The sequence below is a fragment of the Anopheles maculipalpis genome, chromosome X, assembly GCF_943734695.1.
Source record: "Anopheles maculipalpis chromosome X, idAnoMacuDA_375_x, whole genome shotgun sequence".
NCBI classification, from domain to species: Eukaryota; Metazoa; Arthropoda; class Insecta; order Diptera; family Culicidae; genus Anopheles; species Anopheles maculipalpis.
In genome coordinates this window covers 9,035,514-9,050,486 of record NC_064870.1, presented here as the reverse complement: position 1 = coordinate 9,050,486, position 14,973 = coordinate 9,035,514, and the positions used below count along the sequence as shown (strand labels likewise).

Genomic DNA, 14,973 nt, shown 5'->3' with positions numbered 1-14,973 from the left:
AAAATAAAAATCTTATTACTCCCGGTCTTTTCTAGTCCTTCCTTTAACGTCACTATGGCCAACAAAAGACCGCCACAACTCGCTTCTCAACACCACCCACTCAGGACCAGTTCACCACACATACATTGGCTACCCGCTTTTGCTTCCCTTTGAAGAATTTATACCAATCACTGGATCAAAGGGAAACGCTGGCCGGTTGATGGATGGAGCTACAATAATGACACCGGCATCCAGATTGATAACGAAACCAAGGACTGCTAAAAGCCATCCAAACGGTGTGGGATGGCAACGGTGGGCAACTTAATACTGCTTGACTGATGTTTTTCCAATGAACTGTGCAGTGGGTGAGATTGTGAATGTGAACCGTGAACATTTTCAATCAGATAGAGCGGGGCGAGAAAAAATTCCCTACAAACTTCAAACAAAAACTTACTTTCACACTCATTTGATACTTCGAACTACTGGTCATCATTTCGATGTCTGTTCCCCATAGTTACCCAGCAGGAAACTTAAATATAAGTTGTGAGAATCATTTCACCCTGGTGATGCAATAGTTTCATAAGAGTGCATTCAATACTTGCTCGCTTTTTCTTCTTTTTTTCGCGCAACTTATGTTCCACGGGGCGTTCTCTACCAGCGCAGCGAAATAATGCCAATCACCAGTGTCCACTGGTTCACCTTCTACTTCGCATTTGCATTCGATTATTACTCACCTGTGAAGTAAGAGAGAAAGAAGTATAGGAAGGGAAACAGGACGTACCATCAAAATAGGGTGGGAAATAGGAAGACGGTAAAATGAAAAGAAAATGGGGAAAAAAGAAAAAAAGAGAGAAAATCGATCATTTAGTAATTTCTATGAAATATATGTATACATACACTCGCACAAACAAACACACAGGAAGCTGCGTACGGCTGCATCATTTATTTGGTCATTTTGAATCGTTTGTTGTCTTTTTTCTTTACTAGCGTGGCATAATGTCGAGCAAATGAGCTTTTGAAAGAAAGAATATGAAACAACGTGAATATGCACACAGAAGCGAAGCCACCGATGGCAGTGAGGAGGAGAGCTAGCTCGTGAGTGAGTTTACGTTTCGATAGCATCGTGTGGGTGCGCCCTTGTGTGTATCGGCGAAACGTAACCCTACTTCCTTTGGGGTTTCTTTTTTCTTTCAAACCAACTAACCATTTTGCAGGCGAGAAAAATGGAAGCTGCAAAATAAAATCAAATACTTTGCATTCAAAGTACATGCTAGGTAAGGTGTGTGAGTGTGTTGATTTTTTTTGTGTGAGCTAAGCAGCATAAATGCAAGTTTGTTGGTATTTTATTTTCCATCTGAGCATACCTCCTTCCCACACACAACTACTTGGCGAAAGCCATTCCGGTACGAGCTCGTGAATGATCGGTAAAGCGTAACAAAAGGGCGAAGCTACTACAAGCTACATTCTTGCAGAACAGAAACGTAGATTCGTACGATTGCCCTTATCACATCACAAGCAGATTGTAGGCTTTTCTTTTCCTCGCAGTTTGTTGCAGTATGCTTTCAGCTCGAACATGAAGACAGAACGCGGAAGGATAGGCACAACTTGCAGTACGAGTTGGTCAATATTTACTTCATTCGTTTGCTTTTTGTTTTGTTTCCTCATCCCACTACGTACCAAATGGAGGCGCCTAGTGCGAGCAAAAATTTGAATGGAAACGCCTAGTGTTTTGTTAAAATGAATTAGAGACGCCTGGTACTTTAATGGATTAAAAAAATAATCTAGCGGTTGATATCGTTTACGATGTCGCATGAAGAAAACTTGTTTTTTTTTATATTTGAAGTATGAAAACTTTTATTACTTAACAGTGCAATTTATTTAACGTAATATTTTCATCAACGAAAACTAAAACATATTGACCACTGAATTTTCAATATTAAATATTTATTCCTCTAAAATAGTAATTTATTTCTAAGCTTTTTTTAAGGATACTGGCTTCCTTGCGTACCTTATCGCTTGCTTCTATCACATACGTAATCTATCATATATAATCTATCATGCTGATCCACTCACTTGCCCATTATCGTAAAAGATCATTACGCGAACCCGGTGAAGCATGGTTGGTGCTGGATTGGCATCTTGCCAACGGTATCCCTACCCTACCCACGCTCGCTTGTCACCCCACATTCCATTAACTACACAGAAACACCTGCATCAGACCTAACGCTGATCTGCGTTTATCGTTTCTCAGCTCTCCAGCTGCCGGTAATTCGCGCATATATCGTTCCTACCATTTCCAAAAAAAAAAAAAAGTGGACGTAAAAGCACAAAGCACATCATACAGCGCAAAAAGTAACATGCCCCAGCATGGCAACAGATCGAGCAGAAGCACAGACAGCAAACAGACGCTCAACGTCGGTGCTAACGGTGCGTGTTTATCGCGCTCCATCCACTTGCCCCTTCTAAACATGCTTTTTCTCCTCAAATTCCCATCTCAAAGTACAATAATAAAAGAAGGAGAAAAAAAACCCTGTCACAAACACCCAAAATAAGACGCGTTTTCATCATGCCGTTAACTTGTCTTACTTTTTTCTTTATTCCTCTTTCATGTTATCTTTCTATTTTCCTCTCTATCTCTCTCTCTCTCTCTGTCTTTCTTCCTCTCTCTCTCTCTCTTTCTATCTCTCTTTTGCTCCTCTCTTTCTACCACTTTCACATCTGTTTTCGTGTTTTTAGGTGTTACTAAACGTTTTTACTAAATCGTCAGATTTTTTTTTTCTGTTTCATTTCGTCGTGCTTTTTTCCCCTATGCATGTATCGCAAAACTTAGTTGCTTATTTGGCTGCTTATTTAGGTAATGACTTTCACTTTTATATGCGCTCACATATAAGCTGTCGCGCGCAAACGAACCTGTACGGAGAACGGAAAGAAAAGTAATTAGAGGCACCTCACATAAACAAGCAGTACAGCGCACACATATAGTCAGACAGACACAGACGCTTAACGGTGTGTGTGTGTGTGAGAGAAAGAGAGAAAGGCTTAAACACGACAGGCAATGCAAGGGGGAGGGAAAAAGTGGGTAAGGGAGGTGAAGACGGGAGTTGGTACTTAATGGGGGGATACTTTTATGCCTCATAATTAAGTGAGTTTTGTTATGCCTGAGTAAAGAGACCGCAAGGGATTTGCTAGGAGTGAAGGGCGAGAGGGTGGGAATGGGAGGAAAGAGGAAAAAACATCAGCAGTTACAAGTGGGGTGGAAATTAGTTTGCCGAGAAAAAGAAACAACCATGCCGCACGCCGAGGAGTATGCTGCACCCAGTTGGAAAGAAATTGTCATTCACGGAGGAGTCGTACGCGAGTAAAGAAGGGTAAACACAGCGAAAGAAGAAGTGTGTACTTAAGGGGTTGATTTGTTACCCCTTAAAACTTGATGGAAGTAGAGAATACACTAGTAATTAAGCTTCACTTGTACCGTAGCTTGAACCGTTCGTAGTTAACATCATATGCTAAATCTTAAATAAGACTGAAGCGGATCGATCAACCGTATCATTCCTTCTTATAAAACATCTGACCATTAAAGGGTGAAAAATCTACAAAATTAAAAGAAAACGACTGCACGGAATCTACCAACCTGCACCATACGTCAAACGTTGTCATATCGATATTGTTGCCAAAACGGGAGGAAGGGAAAAAACAACGCCCGCAGTAGATCGAGCGTAAGAATAAATCGTCGCTCTCTATCCACTCCCCGGGTTTTGATCTCTCCGATCTGGGTCATCTGAAGGGGTTGAAGCAGCGTTCTTTGTACTCGCTGTTCGAGATTGATTCGACATCAAGGAAAAGCTTGGTGCATCGTTCAATTTCACGGAACGATGCACAGCTGGCGAAGAATGAATTTTGCTCAAGCATAGATTTCCATAAATAAAGCAAGAGAAATTGGATTTTATCGATTTTATCACAAGAGGGGAGCATTTATCACTTAGTTTAGGAAGTGCTCATCGTGAAGGTTATTAACAATCTAAATTATTTTTGTCACAACGAATGATAAGCAAACATATTTCTTTTAAAAAATATTTCATCACAAACGAATAAAAAATTTGGAATAAAAAGAAATATTTTTAAAATAATTATTTGAAGGAAACATCATTTAACAATACTGACTTATTCATCAAATAAATCTTATTTCCTGTTCCTTCTCAAAAACACACATACACTAAACAAGCGGACCTGACACGGTGTAGGAAATTAAAACAATCGCTACGGGAGGATTTAAAATTCTACTGTTGGCCATATTTTTCCTCCATTATTTGCTGCTTGCAGCAATTATCCTTGCGGAAGAGATTTTTTGTTGTTGTTGGTACTGTTTTACAGTTGGTTAAGTCCAAACACGCGATACCCACACACTGTCAGACGTAAGATAAAATCATAGCGCAGCTAAATATACATGCAAATGAGTCGTCGTTCGCTTGTTGTTTGCTTGCTTTTGAAAACGATCCCTACGCTAAAATGCTTTGGGTTATTACCGTTGGGTTCATTTTTCACATTTGTATGCGGAAATGATTAGTTGTGGAATGAAATTGCGACGAAAAGGAAGATAATTACTGTGGGGACTTCAAAGGAAACGCTTCTTAAATATGTAATTAGTTTTGGCATATTTGTTATTAATAAATGGGAGATCAGTGACAAAACAGTGACGTGTCGTAATATTAAATAATAATAAATAAACAAATAAATAAAAAAATCAACAAATGAATGGTCTTTGTTTTTGCGAGGCAAAATATGAAAGAAACTCAATTACAACTAAACCGAATCATCAGATTGGATGTACGAACTCGTTTGCATGCGCTGAATTTCAAAGCTTTATTGCAAATGTATCTTCCATCAGCTGACCTATCGCGACAGTCGAGTGGTTTTAGCGCTGTTCTCCCACACGACAGGATTTGCTCTAAAATCCCAACTGTGCTTTCGTTCCTTTGTGCGCCGGAAAAGTTTTGTCCTAGTCCTAACAAACTAAGGCGAGATAGGTGAAGAATCAACGATAAAAAAAGTAGCCTTCCACAACCCTACCCCCCCCCCCCCCTCTATCTCTCTCTCTCTCCTTGATCCACACATCTTTCCTTTCCTCTATCCCTCCTAAAATTAAAATGTCCCCATCTCAAACTTTTGCATTTAGCGTGATATATTAGTCGTGCCGCGTGGTATCGTTGGTTTTTATTTTGCTAGTGTTGTGTGTTGAAGGCGCGCAAAAGTGTAGAGCAGCAGGGTGAGACGAGCAAGTAAGTGTTTGCACGGGTAAGCGGAAAGAATAGCAGTAGGTACGGTGTGAGAGCAAAAGGAGAGCATTATTGTGTATGCGTGTTTTAAAACGCAAATGCAAGGCAGAGGAAGCGTCGATACACTGATACTAATACACAACCGGTACCCGGGGTACGCTGAAGGCAACAACAACAGGGCACAGCATAATCCATCGCACGCAGTATAACTTAATCAAGAGGCAAAGGAAGCCGCAAGGATGGTGGTGTTGTGGTGTTTAAAATACGAAACAGTCTCGGTGTTGTGTGAGGGTAGTAAACATTCATTTGGATACAGAGGCGGGAATAACAGGAGGTGGTAGGTGCAGAGTGAAATTTTAAACTAAAAAAAAAAAAGAACACTGAAACCAAGACCCAAAAGCAAACATATCAGGACTTTTTTTTTGCACCGTGTTCGCCCTTTCCAGCTGTAACATAAATTATGGCGCTGTGTTGTGTTACCTCTACTAGGCTAACAACTTAAGCTCCAACAGGAAGCAACTTTTTTTTTGTTTCAAAAATGGCAGGCGACAGGGAAGGTGTAGGGTACGGTAAGGAAAGGCATTTAATAGTAAGTTGTGGGGCAGTAATAGCTGGCAAACCAAAATGAAGCCCACAGGACCTTAACAACAATCACTGCAAGAGAGATTCAACACAAAAACGGGAGGCAAACGTCTCTTGGTGGCGTGCTGTTCGGGGGTTGTAGAAGGGGAGAAGGAGATGGTGCTAGTGCGAGACAGGCAAGAATAGTTACTTCGATTGTTGTTGCTGCTGTCGGCCAGCGTCCCCATTGCTAGCGGCCGGTTGTTGCTGCTGTTGCTGCTGTTGGTTTTGCTGCTGGAACTTCGCGGAGAGGTCCTGCTCGCTCGAGTCCTTCTTGCGGCGCGGACGTCTCATGAGTGGATCGGTATCGGTGGCGCCAGCACCCCGCCCAGCTGCACCCCGATTCCGTGCAGCAGCGCCTCCACCACCCCCACCACCGCCTGCCGGACCGGTGGGGTGAGGTTTGGGCTTTGGTTGCTCCTGTTCCTTTACCGTCGGCAGACCCCGCTTCGCCTTGGCAGCTGCCTTGCCTTGCGATCCCTTCGTTTGGTTCTCGGACACACCACCACCCGCGCCACCACCCGTACCACCCCCGTGACAGCAGGTGGCGGTAGAGGCGGAGGACGAACGGCGCCGCGTTTTGCAGTACCGGGCGAAGAAACATTGGCAGGACCCGGACAGATTGGAGTCGTCGACCGTGTGCGGCGTGTCGACGGTGTACTCGGAGTAAAGCGACACCGTACCGGCGGTGGCAAGCGGCGCCAGCTTCGTGTGTATGTTGTTACTGTTGTTGTTGTTCAGCTGATTGAAGTACTCGTGCTCGTCCAGGAACGCTTGCTGGAGGTATAGCTCAATGTTAAGCCCATTTGCCTGTACCGGGTTCACGTACAGATGGTGCCCGACACCGTTTTGCTGGACCGGCAGCACCGTTGCGGGCGGTTGCTGTTGCTGATGCATTTGCTGCTGGCTGTTGTTGTTCTCGATGTCAAGCTTTTTGCGCTCGTCCTTGCCGTGCGCGTAGTGGTGCTGGGTTGCAAGATAGACGGTGGTGGGCGGTGGCGGTGGTGGCGGCGTCGGCAACGTGACAGTGGGCGGTTGCGTGGCAGAATTCAAAATGGACGCTGGCATAGCGGTACCGGTCCGGTGTGGTGGTACTGCCACCGTGGCCGGCTGCTGGACGGTGCTGGTCCGGTTTGCGGACTGGTTGGGCGGAAGCGGAGGCGAAGAGGCGGTGCTAGTGGGAGGTGCAGTATTGCAGCACTCCAGCGATTCGGCTCCAGTACTGGCGGCACCCATTGCCGCTCGAAAGGTGCGTCGTGCGTTTCGGTTGCCTACTGACGGGCGTTTATTCGATGGTTAACGCTTTTAAAGCTTCGTTGACTTATTCACTACTACTAGTGCACTGTTTTAATGTTAATTTCTTAGTTTTTCTCTTATGTTTACTTCTTACACCACTTGTTTACCGTTGACGCTTCATTTACTTTATCTCACATACACATTTATATACATAAAATCACACTGAACACCTTTATTTTAAACTTTCTCTACTTTATCGTTAAATTTACCTGTTCTTTTATTATTTATAGTTTACATTAGCTTTAAAAGTAATACATTTTTAAAACTTAAAATAATTAACGAACACTTTGATTTTCTATTTTTCAAGAAATACAACTAAATAAAATAATGAAAATAATTATATCTTAAAACACCAAATCTTTTCACACAGTCGCCCACTTGTAGTAAACCACCACAACTTCATTTGTTCCTAGATTTAAACGCTCAGACTTTACGTCTGATTTGCAGACGGGCTTGTTCGTTAGTGTCTCGATGGTCAGAGGCGCGCTGTTTCAACGACATCACACACACACACAAGCTCGCAGGCACACACGAACATCCACAAATCCACTCGCTGCACATGCAAATCCAATGTGAAGTCCTCGGTTGCTACTTGGATTCAAAAAATTTCTTCACAAAAAATGCTTTTATGTTCCCAGTCGGTAACGTAGAGTCTAGTAAGCAGTCCCTGAGCACGACTATTTGTTCAAAACACGCACATTCACACACACACACAGGCACGCAATCAAGCACCCTATAGCTTTAAGGGGAAAATAAATTCTGGAGAAAAATCAACCAAAAGTGGTGACTGGTGTGGACAGATTTTATTCCCTATTTTTTTCCGTTGGTTTTCATTGCATTCAACACGAAAACAACGATTGCAAAGGTTTAACGATCGAGAGCGAGGGAGAGAGAGAGAGAAAGAGAACGAAAATCTGAAAGAAGACCAAATGGCGCTACAAATAGGCAGGACAACGCTCTCCAATGCTTCCGGAACGCTCAACCCATCCAGCCTTTCGCTAGTTTGAAACAATCCTAATTACCAACAACACTCCACCCTCTTTCAATCCGCCCCCTCTCCCTCCCCCCCTTCATCCTCCCTACGCTTTATGGTGTGCTTTGTCAACAGCAAAACGGTTTGGCCCACGGTCAAAAATGCCAATTTCGTCCATAAACCCAGTTCGACGGAAATTGGCCGTGGAGGTTGATTTATTTAGTGGAAAACTGGCAAACCCATTTGATCTCACCGATCACCCCCCCCCCTCCCCCCTCCCCCCTTCCCCCGCCAACATTCCACCGAGGCAGGGAAAGAAGAAGAAAAACTTTTTCACTCAGGAAATCGTTATTTGGCCCCGGGGGCGGGGGTGATGTTTAAATCAGTCGGGCTCGGGCGCCACTTGTCAACACTCGAAAGAAAATCCCGGCACGCCGGTTGGAGTGAGAGCGCTTCAGGGGTTCGGGAGGGTTGTGGAAAATCGGTATCCTGTGTACCCTTACCGGGCACAATTGATCATATCTTGGGAATTGGGTTTTGTGGTTTCGAAAAATTATGTTCTTTTTTTTTGGGGGGTTTGTGGTTTCGGGAATCTTAGATGAGCTAAAGAGGGATGAATTTAGAGTTTCGCCATTGGTCGAAGCTCGTAAGTGCTTTTAATGCAGATGAATACAAATTTAGCTGTTTTGTGCTTCCGCAACCCTAGCTAGTTGTTGTGAAGTGAGTGTCTACACACTAGCAAATACAAGTTAAAATAAAGAAACTAAAATTAGATATCTCAATATTTTTTTTTGAAAATTGCATGTTTTACAATACAAACAAAAAATAAGAGAACGGAGGAGCACCTTGAAACTCAAATATAAATAAATAAAATATTCTATCAATTACATAACTAACAACTCGCGTAATTAAATAGGACTGTAACAAAAACAACAAGAGTAATAACACAGAAAACACTGTTTAGTTGAGGCGCAAACATAAAGCGCAAACCTTCAGCTTAGCGCTCATCGGGGGATGAAAACAAGAAGCAGGAAAAATCCGGATAAAATTGATTTTAAATTACAGTAAAATGTTATTATTCGTGAAACTATCGCAAAACTAGTAAATATTCGTAGTTATCTTCATCTTTCGTCACAGGAACGATTTTTTTTACAAATGTTTGCGCTCAACGTTTATGCCTACCAAACCCAGCAATGATTTTGACACAACGCTTGGGTTTGCGCTTGACGTCTACAATAAGAATAACTATTTGTATTCTTTAAATGTCGTATGAAAAGAGCATCGACCATAGTAACCATAGACACTAGGGATGGCTCTGGAGCTGGTCCCGTTTTCAGTCCGGAGCCAGTTTTGAACCCACGTTCCGTACCCAAACCTCCGTACCTCTATCTTTGTCCTCGCCTACCCCCCTCCTCCCGCTCCTATTCCTCCTTAACCCTTTTCCGTTAAAAATCCACCAAATCTGGTGCAAATTATGAAGAACATTTGCTTTGATTTTGTATTTTATATTTTATATTTGATATAAAATCTCTTTGGACAAGCTTTTTGAAAGCTTATCAATCAATCGGTTTACAATAATATTATGTTTCCACTCAATCTAAAGCAGTCTCTGAATAAAATAAAAATATTCAACCAACCAACCAATCAGCCACACCAAATCACATCCTGAGGACTGAGGAAAAAAAATTATATAGATAACAGACAGCCCCCCGATAGCTAGCAATCGAGCATAATGAAGAAGAAAAACAGACCGCAACTATAATGAACAGAGAATCAACATTTTCGAGCACCGATCGGTCTAGTAAGCAGACATCTTATTAGCCTTGTTTGCTTGTCCCTCAACGTTCTCCCTCACCTTGTGCCTTTTGATGAGAGCCATTTTCTTCACCACGGTTCAAACCCACCCTACGCAACACAGGTGTGTGTCTGTGTGTGTGTGTGTGTGGGTAAAGCATACTCGGTTACTCGGTGAGAAATCGGCAAAGGGTGCGTTTTTTGCGAGCGCTTTCACCCGGTAACGTGTTGCAAGAGCACAGTTCATACAACCCCGTGCAGTCCTGGGAGCGTTATGTGCCGAAAGAGAAACAGGTAAGCTATCCATCCCGACTGCCGGCCGGTTCTGACTGATACAGACAACGAGCCGTGAACTGCAGAATGTTTTTGCCCACCTGAATCTCGCGAGCAGTATCCTCGCAGCGCCGGTAACGGATCGGTGCAAAACAAAAAAAAAAAAACAACCCGGCATGGTGGTGAAGGTCACCGCAAGGATTGGCTCTGCACAGGGACGACGGCTCTGCTCGGCTGGTTTTACGTAAGACATGCTTGGTGAAAGACGCACCGGCCTAATTCGATTGGTGGCGATGGTTGGTAGGAGGGTAAGCGAAGGATTCGCTAGCGTAGCAGACATTTGTAGGGATGTTATAGCGCTTAGAGCCATCGAGAATGGCGAGACACGTTCCGGAGGTTTTGGAATTGTATTATCAAAATGTTGCGAGAGTAGATACAAAGTTTATAAAAAGTTAAATTAATATAACAGGAAAGTAAGCTAACCGAAAAATTAGTTGAAGAGATTAATTAAGAAGAGAGTAAGAGCACATAAAAGAGATCATTCATTTCAAATTTAAGACAAAAACATTTAAAGTACATAGTATCTAGAACAACAAGAACGAAACAGGAGTTAATAAAAGAAGTGAACAAAACACATGTTTTATAGCACTTTTATAGCAAACCCCTCTCTGTTTCTCTCTTTTGTTTGAGTTGTTCGTTTGCTTTGCTTCTTTTCGTTTTTGTCCCAAAGCTAGATTTATCTTTCCTTTCCCAAACACATGTGGCTTTACTATTTTATGCCATATTGTATCATCCTCAACTGTGATTCGCTGCTTCTGCAAAGCTCAGGAATCTTCATAGCAAATTTGTGACTTTCATTATTTCCATTTGCTCAACCCCAGATGCGTTCCGTCTCTAGCGACAGAACAAAGAGACGTACACTTGTTACCAGAGCTTCCCTTCAACTTCTTCCACCCTCCAAGGAACGAATGCAAAGCAAAGGTTCTGTGCTTCAAAAAGCTAATAAGTGGTCCTCCCGGTCTCTCCAAGCGAGAGATCAATGCCACGCTTTTCTATACGCTGCGGGTGCAGAACTTTTATTAGCCTGCCGTTTCGGTTTTACCAAACACGATTCGCTCTCTTTTTCCTTCCACACACACACACGCTCACATTACGAGCATTTTCTCAGGGAAAACAGGTTTTTTGTCTGTATAGCCCAAAAAGCCCTGTAGTGACCCTGTGACCGTGTGCTGAACATTGGGGCTAGACAGTTTCTCTTACTTTCTCTCGCGCTCGATTAGCAAGTTAGCAAGCAGTGCTAGCAGGGCAAAGATTGTCTGCATAAATTTTTGTTTTTTTTAAAGTCAAAGGCTCGCTCTCTCTCTCTCTCTCACTCTCTTTTGCTTTTCTTACACGTACCAAAACGTACACAGAAACACAGAGACATTAGAGATACACAGACAAAGCAGAAGGTAATCACCAAGATACCTCTTTTTTTAATGCGATCTTTAGAAGGAAAAAAAAGTGTAGTCTGGATGATACGCACGCTCAGCTATAGACTATTTCAGTAGAAAGAATCAGTCACACGAATTTGCCTAGCAACGTTAGTAGCTAAAAACAATTATACGAAACAAATGAAATGGTTAGTTCCAGCAGATTAAATCAAATCACTGCGGGCTTCAGTACATAACACCAAAATTAAAAACACTCACAAACGCATACACATCCATAACTACACACTAAGGTTCACATTTACACAAACACACGTGTTTGAAAGTTCCAAAATTGAGGATCTGAATTTCTGAAGGATTAATGTCCACCGTACTCCAACATTTCTTTGAAGCGATTGATTGTTGCTGTACGACGACTAATCGGCAGAACTTTGTGATATCAGCATCCATCCTTACTGTCCTACTGTTCCGGGTTAGTTGATCGAAGACACTGGGGTCTTTGCTGATTGCTGTTAGACTTTATCTCCCTCAACATCAACAACAAACACAGGCACACACACAAACCAAGACACACATCGAAGGACTCGCAAACACCACACCACAGTCCAGAGCCAAGCGCGAGATGAGCCAAACCGTACAAACCTCCGGCTGCACATCCTAAACCGACAGTCACCGGGAACTTGTGCAGCGCTTGTTGCGGAAAACCCGTCAAGTCCTTTGGTGAGTGTCTTTTCCACTACAGGTCGCTAGCCAACTGCACTTCGAGACCCGTTCGGGTCTCCCGCCCAATCGCGAATATCCGTTTTTTTTTGTGTATTTTTATATGTTTTTTTGCTCTGCTGCTGCTGCTGGCTTGCCCGTTACAGTAACAACACAAAAAAAACACGAACCACACACACACACACAGCCTTCCCTCTTCAAGCTTCTAAAAGTGGGCTGGTGGGGTAGGAGTGGTGAAGGTGGTACTGATGTGTAATGATTTGTGCGGACAACACGCACCAGCTGACGCGAACAGGACGAAGCGGAACCGAATCGGTCCTCTCCGTAATATTATATCCACACTTTACTCCCTATCCTCACCATAAACACAGTCACACACACACGTCTAACACACAAGCGTTTGGGGTTGGAGCACCGGGATTGTTCTTTTGGGTGGCGCTTTCACTATTGTGGACTCGATGCTCACCGACAGCAGCGTTGTTCTGATGGACGCTGTTGACTTGCGAGCAGAACGTCGTCCTCTACTTTTTCCCGCACACACATACACTAGACACTAGCGGTTATGCAGGACGCACGTGTAATTTTTGCACCCACCCCTACATACGTGCGAGCGAGAGAGAGAGGGAGAGAGAGTGCGAGCGCGAGAGAGAGAGAGAGAACGAGCACGAGCACGAGCAAAACCGAAACGCCCCTGTATTAAGAATAATATCGACTTGCAGGCGCACATTGCTCCCGCAACAGCACCCACACACACACACACCGACACGTACTGCTCAACTCTTTCATCTCCCACCCTACGATTTCCACCCACAGAATATTCTCACTCCCAAAATCGACCAGACAGACCGATGAAAAGCCAAAACCGCAACGGTTTTCGCTCGATTGCGAACCGCAAGCCTCCCGCACGCTTTGCCCACCACCACCACCTATGTGACTTCCACAAGTAGTACACACATACATACAAAATGAGGCTGGTTAGTGTTTTCTACATGGGTATGTAGCAGTAGTTTTTTTTTTTTTGCAATTTCCATTGTAAGTTCTGTTGATAACGGAAAAAATCTATTTTTTTTTTCATCCAAATCGCCCCAAAGGGAACGAAGAATCGGGAAGGTAAGAGAGGTTAATTTTCTGCAAGGACTCTTGCCAGCGTGTGTCACCAACACTTTTGAGCGCTTTCCCGTAGCAGTAGCTTCCTTCGTTTGGGCAAGAATTGCGAGGACCAGGTTTTGCACGTTTTCGGTAGCAGATGGAAAACTTCAAGGGCAAGCTTTTTGGGGGATTACTTTTTTTGCTGTTGGTTCTTTGTTTCGAATGTGTGTGTGTGTGTGTGTGTGTGTGTGTGTGTGTGTGTGTAGCATGAAGTGGGTAGGGAAGGAGCCTTGTGGTAGGGCAGCTAGTCGTGACTACGTCGGTAGGTTCCGTTTTTGTGTGCTCCATGAATCATTCGCGCTCGCGTGATCCACACCGTCCGACCGTTGCTGCCCATTATGCTAATATTCAAACCCTCAAGGTTTGACTCTCATAACTGCCCCCCTACCCCCTCCTCCTTTATTACGAGCTTAAGACTAGGAAGGGCCCTCATTGCTGAGGGTTTTTTACACTTACATACACATACACTCGCGCTCACACACTCACACACATACATACAATTGCACCAGACCGTCCGGCCTTGATGTGCGAGACCTGATCTAATTCGCCGTACAACACCCTCCCAAGAGCGAAATGATTCGATCTGCGGAACCATAGTTCCGCGAGCCGGTAATTCCAACCTTTTTTTTTTTGCGCCCAATTTACGCTGCTCCTTCTGCCTGCTAGTCGGCAAACGGATCGCGTGCGTACCGGCACTTCACTTCACAACGGTGGCACCCCAATTTCACCCATCGGAAGGGATTTCCCGCCTCTGACTATTTCCCTTCTTTTTTGTTCACACCGCGGTCAACGCGGTTCATCGTGCTACGAAATCGCTGGCGCCAGGTGGCCCTAACCGGAATACCCACCTGCCCTCCCTTTACACTCCCTTTTTTTTCTCGTGTGTATGTGTGTTTGTTTGTACCTCAAAATCAAAGGTGCTAGAGCTAGAGCTTTGTGTAGAGGGTTCAAACACACACGCTCTATTTCTCTCTTTCTCTTCCAAACTCCCGCGACACCGTGAAGTTTGCGTGTCCGTGTGGTCCGGATGGTCCGACAGTCGACATAAATTATCGTTCCTGAATGGAATGTCCGTTCCATGCGCTGTAAGCCACCTCCTCCCCCCCCCCCCCCCTCTCCACCCATTCCTGCGTACAACACAAGTACATCGACACACCGGTGCGAAACCAGGGCCGCGTGGCGACGGTTGTCTATCAATCCATAAAGCACTTTATGGATACGATTAGTGTAAGCTTCACTGGCAGACAGCAGCAACTCCCGATGACTGCCCCGTTAATGGCTGCTTAGCACCGTACCGCAAGGCTGAGGTTGTACACAGCAAATGACGGTTGATAGCTTTAGCACCAGAACAGAAGTGTTTGAGGACTAGATTTTAGATTTCTACCCGTTGAGGAGATTGCTAGTTTTGATGTAAATTAGGCTGGGAAAAGAGAAATTACTTTAATTTATTATTTTAAAATAAATT

The 14,973-nt window shown here is 43.9% G+C and overlaps 3 protein-coding genes across 7 annotated transcripts in view; all 3 read right to left on the bottom strand.

Moving 5' to 3' along the window:
- Positions 1 to 14,973, bottom strand: part of LOC126568426 (potassium voltage-gated channel protein Shaker) — a 416,918-nt gene that overhangs the window by 96,689 nt on the left and 305,256 nt on the right. The gene's annotated exons all lie outside the window — the stretch shown is intronic.
- Positions 1 to 14,973, bottom strand: part of LOC126563177 (synaptic vesicle glycoprotein 2B) — a 383,950-nt gene that overhangs the window by 290,561 nt on the left and 78,416 nt on the right. The window lies entirely within an intron of this gene.
- On the bottom strand, positions 6,021 to 7,109 carry LOC126558726 (AF4/FMR2 family member lilli-like). The gene has a single exon (XM_050214787.1). It carries the CDS (start codon positions 7,107 to 7,109, stop codon positions 6,021 to 6,023), a length of 1,089 nt encoding a protein of 362 aa, XP_050070744.1.